Below are 18772 nucleotides of genomic sequence, written 5' to 3'. Positions count from 1 at the left end.
TTATTATTATTATTATTATTATTATTATTTATAGACCTTGATACAAATCTAATAGTGACTGAGAACCCAATAAAATATGATGCTTTCCCTTGGTTATCTAGTTCAACACATATAAGTTTTATGTATAAAAGGATGAAGTATATTTTCTCTTTCAGTGATTTTGTGCATTGTTAAAATACCATTATTTCATTTTGGTCTGAAGTGATTGCCATGTCAGCACATGCTAATGCTATAGGGCCCATTGATATCCTTTTTATCAGCTGTTTAAAAAGTACAGCCCGCATCTCTTGCTGACTGTACCACAGACATGGTAAGCGGACTGGTAACTTTGTATGTGATGCAATATCACTGCAATATCATTATAATAATCGTAAAGGCTGCAGCATCGTTTGCTGAGATTACAGCAGTTGTTTGGATCCTAGATCTTGGTGCAAGTCTTCACTTATTTGCACAGTTTCTATTGGGAGTGCTGCAGGTTGCCTTAACTTACTGTAGACATTGGTTTAGACAGACGGGCAGACAGGATAGGTACTGGACTGATTTAGTTTGTTAATTGTACAACTGTTTTTATGAGTGTACACTGTTCATTTAAAATGTTTAATCCATTGTAATGTTTTGGTGATCAGTTCCCACTTTAGACTACATCTCTATTGTTATAGCATGTCCATGTTTTATTGGCCGATGACCCAACAGACAATAAATTGATGGTACGCCTTTTTAACTTGGTGTGTACTACAATACTCTAGTTGCAGGACTAAGATGAAACCTTAAAGTGTGGTGTCATCAACCATTTATTTAAACTGATTCATTAGGGCTAATTCACAGCAACATTTCATTATGCATTTTCCTGATGTGCATGCAAGTTAGGCACAATTACTCTCACTACATGCACGGAACTAAGGGCCTGATTCAGACCAACTCGCGAGCGGCTGTCTGCTCGCAAGTGGGTCGATGGTGTGCACTGCGCATGCGCACGACGGAGGGAGCTCCGTCGTACGCATGCGCGAGACGCGAAGAGCGAAGGACTTTCCTTCGCTCGTTGTGTCTGATCAAAGGGGGCGTGCTGTCGATGTTGATTGACAGCACGCCCCCTTTGGTGGGCTCTGCCGGGGGCGTGCCTGCCAGACGGAGGCGTTCCCAAGGGAACGCCTACCGTCAGAAGCCGGCCCCACTGACATCACTAGTGATGTCAGTGGGAGTGATTTTGGCTCTGATAGAGCCAAAATCACTCCTGGCCTTGCGGTTGAGAAACTCAACCGCAGGCTTCTGCTCGCACTGGCGATGGTCGCGATGGTCTTGACCATCGCGACCATCATCCTGCACGCTCGTATAGGCTGTGGGTGGTGCCCCACAGCTATACGAGCATCCAGGAGGACGCTCCATATTTATGGAGGTGGGCCCTGATTCAGAGCGAGCGCTCTGGTTAGAGCGTCCGGCTCTGAATCAGGGCCTAAATGCGGATATTAATCTATACTGCAACTATACCCCTAGCCATATGCTTGTTCAAATAACCATCATCATTCTCAGCTCTCACTTGAACCAGCCCCATACCTGGTGCAAGAGTTCTGTCTGATATCGGGCACATGTTTTTGTTTGCACAACTCAGCATTGTCTACACACCTTCACTAAACTTGGCCTACATGTGCAGTCCCAGTTATGCCCATTCAGCCACAAGTGTCAGTAGCAACTGAGATGTTTATGACTCAGAATTACCCATATTTGCATACGCTCAGCAGTACTGAACATCGCATGATCCACCTGCAAAACAGACTTACGTGCCATTCTAAATCTGCCCCTAGGTGTGTATCAGCCATTTCTATGTAATGTAATAGTTGGATACAATTACCTACCTTTCATATTGTTTAAACAGAGTTCTGCTTTCTATTTTCAGTCATGGAAGATTTTGCTGTTTGGTGCAATAAATTTGGTCTGCACAGGATTCTTGCTCACGTGGTGCAGTTCCACAAATAGTATGGGTATGTGATTAGTTTTATGTATACAGCTATTTTATACGGGGTTAAACTACTCTTCTCACTCCCAACAGTCAGCCACATAGGGCTCATGTATGATTGGTTAAATGAGTTTGTGAACTAATGAATGCTTTCATTTATCAATTTGGAAAGTATCTAATGTGCATGTTATATCCAATTTTAGGAATACTTTGCACTGCTTATGTCAGTGTTGGCTAACCTTGACACTCCAGCTGTTGTGGAACTATATATCCCAGCATGCCCTGCCACAGTTTTAGCATGCCCTAATAGCAAAACTGTAGCAGTGCATGCTGGGTTATGTAGTTCCATAACAGCTGGAGTGTCAAGGTTAGCCAACACTGGCTTATGTTATAATGTTGATAAGGGAATGTGTAAGGGGCATGTTGATTAGTGTCCATTTGACAATTTAACCATATAAGGCATTACAAGTTGAGTCTCCCATATCCAAATATTTCGAAATACGGAATTATTTTGGCATGACTGAGATAATGAAACCTTTGATTTTTGATGGATCAATGTGCACAAACTTTGTCTAAGGCACAAAATATTGTATAACATTACCTTCAAGCTGTGTGTATAAGGTGTATATGAAACATAAATTAATTTCATTTCTGTACACAAACTTTGCTTGAGCCACAAAATTATTGCAAATATTGTATAAAATTACCTGCATTCTGTGTGTATATTGGGGTCCTATTCCCAAGATATTTCATTATGATATGGAAATATTCCAAAATACAGAATATTCCGTTATCCAAAATACCCCTGGTCCCAAGCATTTTGGATATGGGAGACTCAACCTGTACTAGAGGAAGCATTACTGAGATAATTATAATATTGTGTGCAAATACCTTTTTAAGTGCACATTTTAACATGCACACACCTTTTTTTTCAATAACTTTTTATAATTGTTTTTTGTTTTAAAGACTGACAGAGGAAGCAGCATTACATGTAAAATGCATATAAAAAGGTTAAAGAAGATAAAATAAGGGAGAGGGAGAGGGACACAGGAGAAAGGACAGGGAACAGATGAGAAGTGGAGGGAAGTGATCACAATGCATGAGGCATGTACAATAGATTTTGAGTACAAATGATAATTTAGCGAAGCATCCATCAGATAAATAATTTAAACCCAGATTGGGGGAAGAGGGTTCTCTGCAACGGCAAGGTTCGAGGAAGGGGAATCGCAACATTCTTGGATTGTATTTTCATCATGTGGGGTTCAGTAATATGGGGATCACTTTTCATAAACCAGAGTGGTGTTGGCAGGGTGGCTGTGATGCTTTCCACACAGTCGCTCTACCAAATAGTATTGATGGTGGAAGTATATGAAGGGGGTCAGTATTGAGTGCAATCTGGCATTTAGCAGAGTTTAGAATGTGCTTAATAAGCTCCTGGATGTGTCTCAGGGAATCTGGAATGGGCCATGGAGGTAGTGAGTAGGGTGGATAAGTGTGGATTTGGATTGCAAATCTAGCTTTATTAGTTGTATGTGTTTTGTCCCAGAACCGTGCAATAGTGACGGAAATCACAGATAAACTACACACTTGAATAAGCACTGAACAACATTTGAATGCCGCCAGCAAACAGTGCTCATCTGCTACATCTTAGAACTACATTGAGAATCTCACTGCTCTGGACAGTGTTTGTCGATTTTATTTCTCACTACTTCCATCTGTTTATTTGCCATTGTCCCTGATTCTCAAATGCCTCTGAAATCCCACAATGTATAACAATTTGTCTTTCTTGCTATCACTCCACGGCATTACTTTAATTAAAACATTCTTGTAACTCTAAGGGAGTCTTGTATTGCACAATGTTAGGCATATTATACCCGCTCTGCCCTCCTTCAATTAACACTTCTGAGCATTCTTTCCTATTTTCATTCCTAAATTGCATTGTCCTCAAACTGTCACCACAAAAAATATAGTATCATCTTTTCTACCTCTTCATCCTTCTACATGTACTATGGCCCTCCAACGTACTTTACTGTTATTCTGCAAATATTAAATATCTTGCCTTTCTCTCATCAGTTTTATAAATCTTTAAATGTGCCCCATGGAGGGGATACATACAGCAGGTCGATGGTCAGTATGTCAACACTGCCTATATTGAAAGTACAATATTGGGGCGATTGTTATGCTACTTAAGCATTTTAACTGGTTTGGTGGTATTACTATAGACATAATGTGAAAGCAGCATGTTTAATGTTATAATATTGATACGGTTAAAATGCTTCAATTAGCATTACATGGGCGTGTGCATACTGGTGCTGGCATTGTATTCTCAATATAGTCATTGTCCAAATACTAATAGCTAGATTCTGATTGCTTCCTATGGGCAACATCTCCACTTCTATAAACCCGCAGTTTAGTAAATATACCCCTGGAAGTTATAAGTAAAAACTAATAGGATTTTGAACCCTTTCTCTACACTTGTTGCTGTGAACTAATTCCCTTCTCTCCGTCACTCCAATCACCTGCAACCTCTCTTTCACTACTTTAACTTCTTTCTTTTGCTCAACCAAGCCTCCTCATACTCCCGGAGATCTCAGTACAATTTATTTTGAACCATTCTCTATCTGTCTGCAACAACTTCTTTCCCTGATATCTACATTCTCCTGTCCCCATCTGGGAAAATTCTCTATTCTTTCTGGTCTGCTATGATTTTGATCTCATCTGTGGCACACTAAAGAAACTCAAAACTCTACCACAAAGTAGAACGTCTCTGGCGAATGTATTAGTTGTCTCCCGACTTCCAGAAATATACCGTTATCTTCTATTCTCTCCCACATGCTATGGATGAATATATCTTTCTCTCCTATATGCTATATGAATATATATTTCCCCACTCTCATATCTGTCCAGGGCCTCGAACCCCAAATGCCTTGGTTTACATTTAAATCTCATCTCTTTCCTCCCACAGTTACCCCTCCAACCATTACTGTTCCCTAACATATAGCTTTCTACTTCACGGACAGAAGAGTGACCAGAGCCAAAGAGAAATGTCCTAGTCCTCCCCAAGCAACAACAATGCGCTCATTTCCTTCTCTGCAACCTCTGGCAGTTTTCCTCATTTTATGCCAATATGAACATGAAGTCTTCAGCTCCCACTCTCCTCCCTGCCCACTCAAGCACATCCCCTCAAAATTTAGGTGTTCTGTCTCCTATGCTCATCCGAGCCTTACCTAATTGCTATTTTCTACTTCAGGGTCCATAGGGTATCCACAGGATACCTTCGGGTATAGGTGTGACGTCAGTCATCGGGCACCATAGAGTTAAGCTTTCAGCCTCCCAGGATGCACTAGAGTCCCCCTCCTATACCCCACCCCGAGCCAAGGCACCTCAGTTTAGTTTGGTGCCCGGCCGGAGTCTGGTGCACCTGTTGGAGTAGGGGCTAAGAAGAGCCTCTGAAGTTTTCTGCATGCAGCTGTGGCTGCACATCTGGAAGTACAGCATGGACAGTCAGTCCTGACGTCCATGCTGTCTTCCCTACACCCCCGCCTGTACCAGAACGCCGGTACCGATCCGGGGATGCTGGTGAGCATCTGGGGTCACAGCTAGCGGTGACCCCAGATGTTCCGGACCATGGCCAGAATCAAGGGGGACAGCAAGGTAAGCAGCGGGGTCCCGCGGTGGGTCCCCGCTGTTACATGGTCCAGAGTCCCCAGGCAGGGGGCTCCCTGGGGACTGGCTGCATCGTGGAGCCAGTTGTATAACCTGCGCTTCCACTACCCCCCTGGGACAGTGGACCGCAGCCGAGCGGTAGCGCTGCGGCGTCCCAGGGGTTAAATGCATGCCAGGGGAGCGCGCCTTCCCTGTCTCACAGCCGGCGCCTCCCCCGCTGCACACAGCCCCCTCTGCAACACGCCGACTGGCCCTGTGGCAGCGCTCCTCCCCCAGGCCAGCCTCCTCTCTGCTCCTCGGCGGCCATCTTCAAGAACGCATGGTGAACGCTGCTGGAAGTCTGGACGGAGGCATCATGGTCTGGGTCCCCCCGCATACCTCTCCTCCGCTGTGGTCAGGTCTGTGTATGCAGCGCTGTGTCCTACCAGACTGTGTCTGTGTAGTTGATTGATCAGCGCTGGTTAGTGCAGGAATTGAGTTTCTTTGCATTGTATGTGACTGTGCTAGCGCTGCTGCCTGTACTTTTCTTTTCTGACTGTCAGCCTTATTACTGTCCCTGTTCTTTCTGCTAAAGCCCTTGCGGTGCTGCAGGGTAGTCTCTCGCCTTTTTAAAACAATTGGTGAGAGGGGTCACATACTTTCTACCATCATGTCTGAAAGTGACTTTCCTCTCTGGCTACAGTGTACTACGTGTAAAGTACCTTTATCGGAGGGGGAAGGTAGTGCAGAGGGCCTCTGCCGGCAGTGTTTGTCAATGGCGCGGCCTATTACGGTTACAGCACCGGTACAGGAGCCGCCCTGGGCTTGTTTCGCTCAGGCGCTTACAACCTTAGTGGGCCAGTTAGCTCCGCAGCCCGCGTTTACGCAGATGGGTTTGTCCCAGCAATCAGTGGTGTCGTCACCCATGCAGGGTTTCCCAAGACAATTGGTGGCACCCCGCAGTCTCCCTATTTCCCCTCTCCCGGTTTCTCAGGAGCCGGCGTGGGTTAACTCCCTGACGAGTTCTGTACAGCACTTGTCGGATGTGTTGCAGGGGGAGGCTGTGATGCGGCCACATAAACGGCCGGTGGCGTCTCTGTCCGCTCCTTATGAGGATGACGAAGGGACGTCTGATGATGGGGAGATTCTGGATCCTTACGATCAGGAACCTCTCCATACTAAGGACGCAGACGCTAGGTCCAAGGTGTATATTCCTGGACTTATTCGGGCAGTCCGCACAGCCTTGGTGATTGAGGACGAAGTTCCCCCAGCGGCTAAATCCAAGTATGCCTTTTTTAAAGATGTGAAGGGTGACGCCACAGTCTTTCCTCTTTCGGGTCAGTTGGTGGACCATTTAGAGGAGGCGTGGAAACAGCCTGGCAAGCGATATCAGCCGCAGAGGCGCCTGGCAGTGGCTTATCCGTTCGCGGATAATTATTTTGCTAAGTGGGAATCCCCTCCACAGGTGGATTCTCATGTGACACGTCTTCTCCGTAGTACCACATTACCAATGCCATCCATGTCCTCCCTTAAGGATGCTACGGACCGCAACGTGGAGATCTGCCTGAAGTCCGCTTATTCCCTTGCGGGGGGGGGCAGCGCGGCCGGCTATGGCCATTTGCTGGGTTTCCAGAGCTATGGAGCGCTGGGCGGATTCGTTGGAGGCGTCCTTCGATTCCGACTGTCCGGCTGAACAGGCGGAGTTGATTGGTAATCTCCGTGATTCGGCCACTTATATCAACGAGGCGGCCTTAGACATTAGTACCCTGGTGTCTCAAATTTCTTCAGCAGCGGTGGCTGCTCGTCGCACCTTGTGGTTGCGATCCTGGAAGGCGGACGCTGATTCCAAAAAGGGTTTGGAGGCGTTGCCCTTTAACGGAGAAGTTCTCTTCGGTCCAGATCTGGACAAGAATGTAGCCACACTGGCGGCAGCCAAATCGGCATGTCTCCCGTCGGCCGCTGTTCCTTCTGGTTCAGGACCATCGTCCTCTCGGTCTTATAGGGCCCAGGGCAGGCCCATACCACAGTCTTTTCCCCGACAGGCTGGTCCCAAGAAATCGGCCAAGCCCCGGAAGCAGGCATGGAGTACCAGACGTCCGGCCCCTAAGCCAGATGACAAGCCTGCGGCCTGACGGTTCGGGCCTCCCTTTGGGGGATCCCAAAGTGGGAGGCCGCCTGCTGCAGTTCGCCCGGTGTTGGTCGGTCACCACGACAGACACTTGGGTTCTCGAGGCGGTCTCCCACGGGTACGCCCTCTCTTTCCGGCACAGACCCCCGGCTCGATTTTTCACCACGGGTCTACCATCAGACCGGAACAAGGCCGCGGAGCTGCGGAAGGTCTTGCACACTATGCTCCAGGCTGGAGTTATAGTGCCTGTTCCATTCTCCCAGAGGGGTTTCTATTCCAATCTCTTTTTGGTGCAGAAACCCAATGGGTCGTATCGTCCGATTCTCAACCTCAAAGCTCTCAACAAGTCTTTGCGGGTGCCGAAGTTTCGGATGGAGACCCTACGGTCCATCATTCTGGCGCTGGAACCTGGGGACTACATGGTGTCATTGGACATACAGGACGCTTACCTGCATGTCCCTATTCTTTTGCGCCATCAACAGTTCCTCAGGTTTGCAATCCGCAGCGACCACTTTCAGTTTCGGGCGTTGCCTTTTGGCCTGGCAACAGCACTGCGTGTGTTCACCAAGGTGATGGCGGTTATGGCGGCTTCTCTGCGGCTGCAGGGAGTCCGCATGTTGCCGTACTTGGACGGCCTTTTATTAGTGGCAGGATCTCCGGAGCTCCTTCTGCGCCACTTGGACCTGACCATTGCGCTACTGCAACGGCACGGCTGGTTAATAAACTGGCAGAAGTCCACTCTAATCTAGGGATGTGCAGGCTCGGATAGGTTAGAGTTTGCACGTGGAGTTCGGATTTTTCCCTCCAAAAAAACGGAACTCAGAAAGAGGCAAAACGTCATCTTGCACGGACGAACATCATTATTCCTGGACTTTTGTCCAGGAATGATGATGTTCGTCCATGCAAGATGACGTTTTGCCTCTTTCTGAGTTCCGTTTTTTTGGAGGGAAAAATCCGAACTCCACGTGCAAACTCTAACCTATCCGAGCCTGCACATCCCTACTCTAATCCCGTCTCGGCGGATTCTGCACCTCGGAGCCTTATTGGACTCGGGACAGCAAAGAATCTTTTTGACGGGGGAAAAGATCTTTGCTTTACAGTCAAGGGTGCGCAGTTGTCTGCACAGCCGCCGGGTGTCTCTACACTCGGCGATGAGGTTACTGGGCTCCATGGTGTCGGTGTTCGACATGGTGGAATATGCCCAGTTTCACTCCAGACCTCTGCAGCACCTGATCCTGTCCAAGTGGAACGGGCTGCCTCAGTCTCTAAAATCCCAGACGATAGTGCTCACCCCGGAGGTTCGCCTGTCCCTTGCCTGGTGGTTGCAGACGACCCATCTCAGCAAGGGACGTCCGTTCTGGGTACCAAATTGGGTCCTGTTGACAACGGATGCCAGTCTTCGGGGCTGGGGAGCAGTTTCGGGTCCACACTTGTTCCAGGGCAGGTGGACTCCGACAGAAGCGGAGCTTCCAATATATATCTTGGAACTCTGTGCGGTCTTCAATGCCCTCCAGCAGGCACATCGGGTTCTCCAGGGTCGCCCAGTGCAGGTCCAGTCGGACAACGCTACCACCGTGGCCTACATAAACCGGCAAGGAGAAACCCGAAGTCGGGCGGCTCTCGTAGAGGTGTCTCGGATCCTGGTATGGGCGGAGCGCAATCTTCCGGCCATATCAGCTGTCTTCATCCCGGGAGTGCTAAATTGGGAGGTGGACTTTCTCAGTCGCCAGGACGTTTATTCGGGGGAATGGTCTCTGCACCCGGACGTTTTTCAACTGCTGGTGGACAAGTGGGGTCTTCCAGAGATCGACCTCATGGCGTCCCGGCACAACAACAAGTTGCCGGTGTACGGGTCTCGCACAAGAGACGAAAAGGCGTCTCTGGTGGATGCTCTGTCCGTCCGGTGGACGTTCCGGTTCGCTTACCTGTTTCCTCCGGTTTCCCTTCTGCCACGGGTAATCCGGAAATTCAAACAGGAAGGAGGGACGCTCCTGTTGATAGCTCCCGCGTGGCCCAGACGGCACTGGTTCTCAGACCTTCAGGGTCTGTCCGTGGACAGTCCTCTGCGGTTGCCGCTACGACCGGACCTTCTGTCGCAGGGTCCTTGTCTTCACCCGGACCTGACTCTGCTGTCTTTGACGGCGTGGCTGTTGAGACAGCCATGTTGAGGTCCAGGGGGTTTTCCAGCTCTGTAGTGCGTACCATGTTACGAGCTCGGAAACCGTCTTCCGCGAGGATATACCATCGCGTGTGGCATACGTTCTTCCAGTGGTGTCGACCGAGAGGTTATGCACCGCGGGAGTTTTGTCTGTCTCGGATACTCGCCTTCCTACAAGCGGGACTAGATCATGGGCCTCGCCTTGCTTCTTTGAAGGTACAGGTTTCGGCCCTGTCTGTCTGGTTTCACCGTAGGATTGCTACAATCCCGGATGTGCGCACCTTTATGCAAGGTGTTCTCCGCATTCAACCACCCTTTGTTCCACCTGTGGCGCCTTGGGATTTGGCTGTGGTCCTGAGGGCTCTCCAGGGACCGCCGTTTGAACCACTGGGCTCAGTGGATCTTAAATGGCTAACAGCTAAGACTGTTTTCCTTCTGGCCATAGCTTCGGCCAGACATGTTTCTGATTTAGGGGCTCTTTCTTGTAGACCCCCTTTCTTGATTTTTCATGGGAACAGGGCAGTGCTCCTCACTCGGCCTGAGTTTCTTCCCAAAGTTGTTTCCCAGTTTCATGTTAACGAGGAAATAGTTGTTCTGGCCTTTAACTCACCTGGCCTTTCAGTGAGTGAGGCCACTTTGGATGTTGTGCGGGCCTTAAGGACTTATGTTGACCGCACTTCTTCGTTTAGGAAGTCGGACGCCTTGTTTGTCCTTTATGGCTTCCGTAAAAAGGGTTGGCCTGCTTCAAAGCAAACTTTGGCAGCCTGGACCGTATGGCTATTTCTGAAGCTTATCTTCATGAAGGTCTGCCGGTTCCTCCTTCTTTGAAGGCTCATTCCACTAGGTCTGTGGGTCCTTCGTGGGCAGCTCGACGTGGTGCCTCTGCAGTCCAGATCTGCAAAGCTGCTACGTGGTCCTCTGTCTATACCTTCGTGAGGTATTACAGGTTTGACACCTTCGCCTCTCAGGATGCTTCCTTCGGGTGGCGGATTCTCCTTTCAGCACAGGAGCGTCCCCACCCTTAAAGGATACTGCTTTGGGACATCCCCAAGGTATCCTGTGGATACCCTATGGACCCTGAAGTAGAAAATATGAGATATGGTAAGAATTTACCCTTGTTATCTCTATTTCTACGAAGTCCATAGGGTTCCACAGGACTCCCGCCCTGTCGCACCTGTGCTGCAGATGGGCTTTGTTCTGGTCACCGGTTTTTCCGTCTCCCTCTGGTGAGAGTGTGATTCTTGTGTGTATCCAGATCTTCTTTCTCTCTCTTCCTTCTCCTCCTCTGGCCTATGGCTTGGTAACTAACTGAGGTGCCTTGGCTCGGGGGCGAGGTATAGGAGGGGGACCCTAGTGCATACTGGGAGACTGAAAGCTTAACTCTATGGTGCCCAATGACTGACGTCACACCTATACCCCAAGGTATCCTGTGGAACCCTATGGACTTCGTAGAAATAGAGATCACAAAGGTAAGTTCTTACCATATCTCATATTATCTCTTCTTTCCCATCATTATCCAAGCATATTATTCTTACCCCTTTTCTGAAAAAACATAGTTTTGACGCAAATTCCCCTTCAGATTACTGTCAGATCTATCAACTCCCATGTCCCTCCGTGTAGCCTGAGCGGCTTACCTACATTCACCTCACACTGGCGCAGAAATATTAAGCTCTAGAAAGTGATAAATTGGAGAGATATAAACTACCAGCCACTCAGCTCCTAACTGTCATGTTACAGGCTGTGTTTGAAAAATGACAGTTAAAAGCTGATTGATTGGTTGGTCGTTTATCGCTCTCCACTTTATCACGTTCCAGAGCTTAATACATCTGAACCAATGTCTTTTCCTTCCACACCCTGCTGCATGATCTTTAGCCAGGCTTTTGTTTTCATCTGTCAGAGACTACACTGGGTGAGGTGGATGATGATTTCATTACTGCTAAATCTAAAGGCCGTTACTCGATTCTTATTGACGCCTCTGCTACACCTGCACCAGATGCTACAAAAACTTTTAGCTGATGCTCTCCTATTCTCTCTAATTACTAGGGCAAAGCTTTACTGGTCTTCATCTAACCAGACTCTCACCCTTACAATCCATTTTGAATGCAGCAGCTGGACTAATTTTCAGTGTAAAATGTTCTTCTATTGCTCCTCCATGCTGTCAGTGCCTAGCCTTATAGTCATTACTTTACCAAATCCAATATAAAATACTTCTGCTAACATACAAAACTACCCCCACATATGTCTTTATTTGCATTAAAATATCTCCCAAGATCTGCACCTCAAAAAAACTGCTTCTATTCCCAGTTACAGGGCTTTTTTTCTGGCTGCACCCACTCTATGGGTTTCTGTTCCTGTTGCAATGACACTGTCACCGAGCCTTCAAACGTTTAATCATGTGTATGAAATTCCCAAGCCATCTTCTTAACCGCCAAAGGCTTTTGTGCCCAATTACCACCTGTCTACACAATTCATTTCAAGCTGTTCTTTTTCTTTACTCTAAAGCTAGACAATATGTGTACCCAGTGACGGCAGATGCGACAGAGTGACATATCAGGTGGTCCCTACACCCTGCACGATTTGGTGTACCATTTCCCGATATTTCGTCTCCAAGCCGCATCCAGAAGTATGGTGGTGGCCGTCGGATTTTCTGATCTGTCGTGCATGCATAGCAGATCAGAAGATGCAACAAAAGTTGTATGGGAGCGCGCAATCACACGTACGCACTTAGCGATGTGGCCGATATGTATTGTCCGATATATCGCTTAATGTGTACCCAGGTTTATAATCTAGTCACCTCAAACCAACAGTGCTGTGTGACTGTACCTTAATGCCTTACTAAGTACATTTCCCTGTGTAATCTGACTAGACCAATAGGCAATACATGCAACAAAAAAATTAGGCAAAGTTAATTCAAATGCGTAATGTACTTGTGACCACCCGGGCCAATAGGCAATCTGTAGCTATGACTCTTACCCGCATGAGTCAATTGCCTGTATATTGTCTTCTTCGTGCTCGACCCTCTTACATCTTTGTTTGTTGTATTATCACTATGATTGTTCCCAATTGCAAAGTGTTGCTTAGTATGCTGGCACTCAGTAAATAAATGATCACAATAACGTACGCACTCTAGATGCACGCACCCAATATAAACATTGTAATATCAGGTATTTATTTTTCAGCTCTAACTGCTTACACCTATCTGACCATCTTTGACCTTTTCAGGTAAGACCGATATTGTAAAAAGGAAAAATAATTTTTAGATCCAATGGCACTAGTCACTTGTAAATAAAAGATATGTCATGTGTTTCGCCAGTCAGCCAAACACCAATGCAGGTCTACAGTAATATCAGAGTTACTGCACTCCTCCTTAAGGATAGTTATATTTAGACAGAAAGGAGAATTGTACTGACCAACATTTGTGTAATGACACAAAATAAATGAGTCTGGTATCTTAAAAAAAAACAAAACATATATATAGCAAATGTATTTATTCAAACAACCCAAAGAAAGTAAAAAAATAAATCAGAATATGCTGTTTAAAATCAAAACTAAATACAATAACCTAATAGTCAGCAAATTAAAAAAAATATATTACTAAGATCAGCATAAATACTTTATGAAAAAGACTTCAGGGGCACCATATAAATTGTATCGTTTTAGAATCCAATGACCCAATCAGCCACAATTGGGCACATAGGCCCTGATTCAGAGCCGGACGCTCTGACAGAGTGCTCGCTCTGAATCAGGGTGTTTTTTTTTTTTCTTTTTTGATGGAGCGGCCTCCTCGGTTGCCACCCACAGCTAATGCGAGCGGCCAGGATGATGGTCGCGATGGTCAAGACCAAGACCATCGGGCTTGCGATGAGACCCTTGTGGTAGGGTCTCGTGGCCGCAAGCCCCAGAGAGCTTTCGGCTCAAACAGAGCCGAAAGCTCTCCCACTGACATCAGTCAGTGGGGCCGCCCCCAGATGGTAGGCGTTCTCATGGGAACGCCTCCGTCTGGGCAGCCACCCCCCCGGCCCGCCCACCAAAGGGGGCGTGCTGTCACTCAACATCGACAGCACGCCCCCTTTGGTGCGAGACCTGGAGCGACGGCTTGCATGCGCTCTGGGCCACCATCAACCCGGTTGCGAGCGCTCAGTGCTTGCGACTGGATCTGAATCAGGCCCATAGTAACTGTAATGTGTCAGTACAGATGCATAGTTTTATAATGCAGTTCTCCACGGCATATCCCCAGGGTCATGAACTGTAATATATCATCCAATGATAAAAAAAATATAGCTGGAAATTGACAATGTTAATATTTCCCAAATAGAACTATACTAATAGGAACTGATTCCAGCTTTCCTGATATGAGCTATTAAGGCTCTATTGCTGTACAGATAATTAATGTCGTCTTGTCTGACAGCAGGTATACTGGGACTTCTGATCCAAGATTGAGCGGCACCCATCAGAGGTTCCCCGCAGAATAAGCTCTATATGTGACCAGTAATTGAGTGCCCAGACAGTCAACAGGTCCCACACTTGTTAATTCCAGTCTGTGTAAAGCCACTGGTGTGCAGCAGTCTGCCATATGCTGTGCACCAAGTAAAACTGTAAATACAACAGCGGTGCTTGTCCAGGTATCAGCGGCTAGTGTTTGTGATCGCCGCAGGAGAGTCTCGTTCAGAGCTGGTGTAATGGTGCAAAGGGAAGCGTGTAGATGAGACCCACCAGTCCTAGCACTTTTTCCCATGCCGTGTGGGTTGGTCAGAGATATATATATATTTTTTTAACTGCTTCCTTAAATATTCACATATAAAAACATATGTGAATTCCATTTTTTTATATGTATTTCAACAGTGATAGTAGGATACGGTCCCTCCTGCTCACTAAGCACCACCAAATATCGTAAGGAGCTAAAGGTGTATATCAGAGGCATTCCAACTACAGTGGAACTACACATTCTAGTATGCCCTACCACAGGGTCAGCGTGCCCTAATAGGGCATGGTGAGATGTGTAGTGCCACAGCAGCTGGAGGGGCCGCATGTTGAATACCCCTGGTGTAAAGGTTCTCGCTATGTAAATAGTCTGATGTCAGTGACCTTTACTGCTAAACCAATATTTTCTCTCTTTTTCTAGTATAATAACATGTTTGATAAGCTATTGGGTAATGATGAAAAAACACAGTCCTACATATTCATTTGGGTACGTATTTATTGCTTTGATGTATATGACTTTGGGGCATAACGTATATTTACATAGAGACAGCAGCATTAACAATGAGCTAATACAGAGGATGTTTTATTCTATGACTATTCCCCACCTCTGTAAGTGGCCCCGCAGACTCTCACCGTTTTGGCTGCTCAGGGCAAGGATAACAATGTACAGTTAAACCTTTCCAGCCCTCTCTCCTCAGAACTTTCTAATTTAGCAACATTCTACCCATCAATAAAATGTTTGTTGGATGACCCGCTACTAATGGCCCAAGCCATCCTGGATATATGAAAGTATACCTTGCTTTTGCCACTCAGATCCATTTCATTTCAAGCTGAAGGGACCTCTTTTTACTTAGCAGGAAAAATATCTAAAAAACACATTTTGTCTTTTAAACATGACTAACAAATAACAATATGTTCAAACTTCCTATTCTGATTTGGTCTTCTTCCCCCTATGATAGTACATAACCATTTTTAATGTATTTATTTATGTATCTATTTACTTACAAATAAGAATATTTGTCCTAAAAAGCCAGACACATCTTCCATTGTGTTGCATATGTTGCAGGTTTGAACGGTTGGAAGTACTAGCAGTTTTTGCCTCTACAGTTCTGGCCCAGCTTGGTGCACTCTTTATATTGAAAGAAAGGTAGGTGCCCGTATGAACAATTCCTAATGTAGGTGCCAGTCCTGTGACCTCAGCAGTGTGACTTATTTCCAAATTCTTTACTAACATTTTAACTAGGTAGTGTAACTGACTGAGCACTGACTATTAGCTGCTTTACTATGTTTTGTTCTGTTGAGTTACTCGCAGGGGTGGTTGTATGTACAGTAGTAAACTATTAAAGCATGACAATGCTGTGTCACGGAGTCTAAAAGTGCTTTTGTCAATACACGCAGTGCGATGGCTGAATTACACTATTCTGGAGAAATCAGTAACATAACTGAGGTTATTTTTCATCTGCAGTTAATGTTTATATGTTTTATATTCTTGGATGTGGGGCTGTAAAAAGGAGTGTACAAGCATAGCCGACATGCAGACCCCTGCGGCGGCACCACTGCTCACCCACGGCCCCTATATTTGGCTAGCAGGGTGCCTGGAATGGCACCATGCAGGCAGAATCTCTCCATGTCAAATCCATGGCAGCAACATATTGATTTTGTGTAATATTTGTGGTGTAACGGTAGTCTGACTTTTTTGATTGAAGTTGTAGTGACCTGAAAAAGGTCAACAACCCACATAACTGATAAATATGTGTATTATTATGTTTTATTTTCTAGTGCTGAAAGATTTTTGGAGCAGCCAGAGATACACACGTAAGTGTCTTGGTCATATTGCTGTAAAGTTACATGAATATTTGGGACTGGACATAAAGTGGCTGCTTCTGATTCAGAAGTAATGTAGCCTGACTTACTGCCTTATGCTAATACAAATGTCTGATGGACTATTGCCGGTTAACGAGACTAAAGCAGAGTGTTTAGTTGCGGTAACTGGCATTCTCCGACTAAAATGCAGACCACAAGGCTGTTTAGCGCAGTGTTAAGCTGAAAAACAGATCGCGGCCAGCACTTTAGTTGGATTTCTGCTCGCACCCTTAGGAGGGTGCGAGAAGAAATCATTTAGTCGGGCTAACAGCGAGGTGAATTAAATAGCTCCAGGAACTTCTTCCCGGGGCTATTTAGCATCGCGCTGAGTTGAATCACCCCCAGAGTGTGAATTTATCAGTACAGTGATAAAAATGATTGCACATGGGTCAGTTCTGCCAGTCAGCACGGGCATCAGATGTTGGGACCAATATCAAATTTAGTCCCATTCGTAGTTTGGAACTATTCGTGGTTCAGACCCTTTTGGGCAGAGCATCTGGATAACTGCTGGCATGCTGGGCCCTTTTAATGGATTTGGAAGATGCAACAGACTATTAGTGGTGATCTGCTGTCCTCTTCCCCTGCATCTGCCATCATGCATTGCTGTAGTTAGTACCTCTTCAGAAAGCAAACCATGACTGTGAAATATTAGTGATAACCATGTTAACAGTATATCTTTTTTTTTTTTCTTCCAGAGGTCGTCTGCTTGTGGGAACGTTTGTGGCCCTGTTTTTCAACCTACTTACTATGCTTTCTGTTAAAAATAAACCTTTTGCCTACGTTTCAGAAGGTGAGTTTAGTTTCTGTGTGCAGTGGGTGAAAAAAACTATTACGGTCTGAACACCGAATTAAAAGAAAGCTTATGTAATATATTCACAGTGGTTCATACAATATAGTTTTTGTTAAAACTACATTTGTCTTTTTAGCCTCTTGAAACATACTACTGTCAAGTTTGGTTATTGTCTTTTATTTCTTCAGTGTCCATAGGGATCCACAGTGATACCAGGGGTGATATTATGGTTGGAGAGGTCCAGGCACCAACCAGTTAAAGCTTCAGGTACCAGGATGCATTGGGTCCTCCTCCATATATACCCCGCCCCTAGCCATAGGCCTTCAGTTGTTTGTTTGGTGCAGCAGGATCAAGACACCTTTGTAACAGGGGACTGCTCAGGCAGTCCTAAGCTTCTATGTTTTTGGGTTGGCTGTACTAAGCGGCTGAATTAAGACGCATGTACTGCGACTCCATCTACCTCTGCTGGGCCGCAACACCAGTAACTGGGCTGATGATTCCGGCGGATCGTGGCTGAGCTTGCTAGCAGTAATGCTGCGACCCGGACGCACTGAGATGTTAGGTAAGGTGGTTCCTTGCTTACGGGGAATTGCGCGCAGCAGTCCTTGCTTCTGGTGTCAGAGACGCACCAGAAGCCGCTGCAGTCAGAGCCCTGGTTTGTCGGCGTCCTCACTAAACAGCCAGGGCCTTATCGTCTGATGCCGTGGATCGGCAGCAGAATCTTCTGCTGCCATGAGGCCAGCGTACCCGGCTGGTTGACGCAGCTTAGGGGAGGTAGGCGCTCCCCCAGCAGCTCGGACCCAGACGCAGTCCCTACGAAGGGTTTCACGTATCTGGGTTGCTCCGCCTACCCTCTACGTATATATATGAGACGCTCACGGTCCACTATCAGTGCGCTGCTGTAGCTGTTGGTCTCAGGAGGGTTTGGGTCAATCTCCTTGTATACCTCTCCCATGGTTAAGGTTTAATAGGGCTCTATATCCTACCATTCCTGGTGTTTGTGTAGTTGATTTATAGTCCATTGTAATTATATTACATATGCATTGTATGTGACTGTTTACTAGCTGCTATTGACACTATCTTTTATTACTGTCTGTCAAATATAACTATCGCTATTTGTTTTCTCTCCATCCTTTTGGGGGGGAGGTTTTTCTTTGAGTACTTTGCATTAATTTAAGATTTTGTGAAGGCTGTCACATAACACTCCCTTTATCTTTTGACATGTTCAATAAAGGTAATAAAATGCAAACAGGAGGGGGAGCCCCCTGTGCTGGTTTCATGTAAATCATGTATGGCTTATGTGTCATCTCAGGACGTAAAGGATGGTTTGTGTGTTGTCTGTTATAAAGAGCCACCTCACCAGTCCAGTTTACCTGTCTCTGGACAAGAGCCTTCTCGGGTAGCCTCTTTGACCCAGGTAATGAAGCAGTTTGTGGATCGTATGGCTGCTCCCACGATGCCTCCTTGGATGGGGTGTCCACAGCATGCTATGTTTGCACCTCCTATGCGTCCTTCCTGGAAGGATGTTTATGGCCA

At 46.3% G+C, this 18772-nt stretch overlaps 1 protein-coding gene across 2 annotated transcripts in view; it reads left to right on the top strand.

Moving 5' to 3' along the window:
- SLC30A6 (solute carrier family 30 member 6) overlaps positions 1–18772 on the top strand; it is a 58869-nt gene that overhangs the window by 3604 nt on the left and 36493 nt on the right. For both annotated transcript variants that reach the window (XM_088477419.1, XM_088477418.1), the window contains 6 exons: positions 1892–1976; positions 13062–13104; positions 15005–15070; positions 15650–15730; positions 16363–16398; positions 17142–17236. In XM_088477419.1, coding sequence (XP_088333545.1) covers positions 1892–1976; positions 13062–13104; positions 15005–15070; positions 15650–15730; positions 16363–16398; positions 17142–17236 — 406 coding nt within the window. The remainder of the gene's footprint in view (positions 1–1891; positions 1977–13061; positions 13105–15004; positions 15071–15649; positions 15731–16362; positions 16399–17141; positions 17237–18772) is intronic.

This window comes from Taudactylus pleione, unplaced genomic scaffold (assembly GCF_031769625.1).
Source record: "Taudactylus pleione unplaced genomic scaffold, aTauple2 ptg000201l, whole genome shotgun sequence".
Lineage (NCBI taxonomy): Eukaryota > Metazoa > Chordata > Amphibia > Anura > Myobatrachidae > Taudactylus > Taudactylus pleione.
This window is presented reverse-complemented; position numbering and strand designations above follow the sequence as displayed.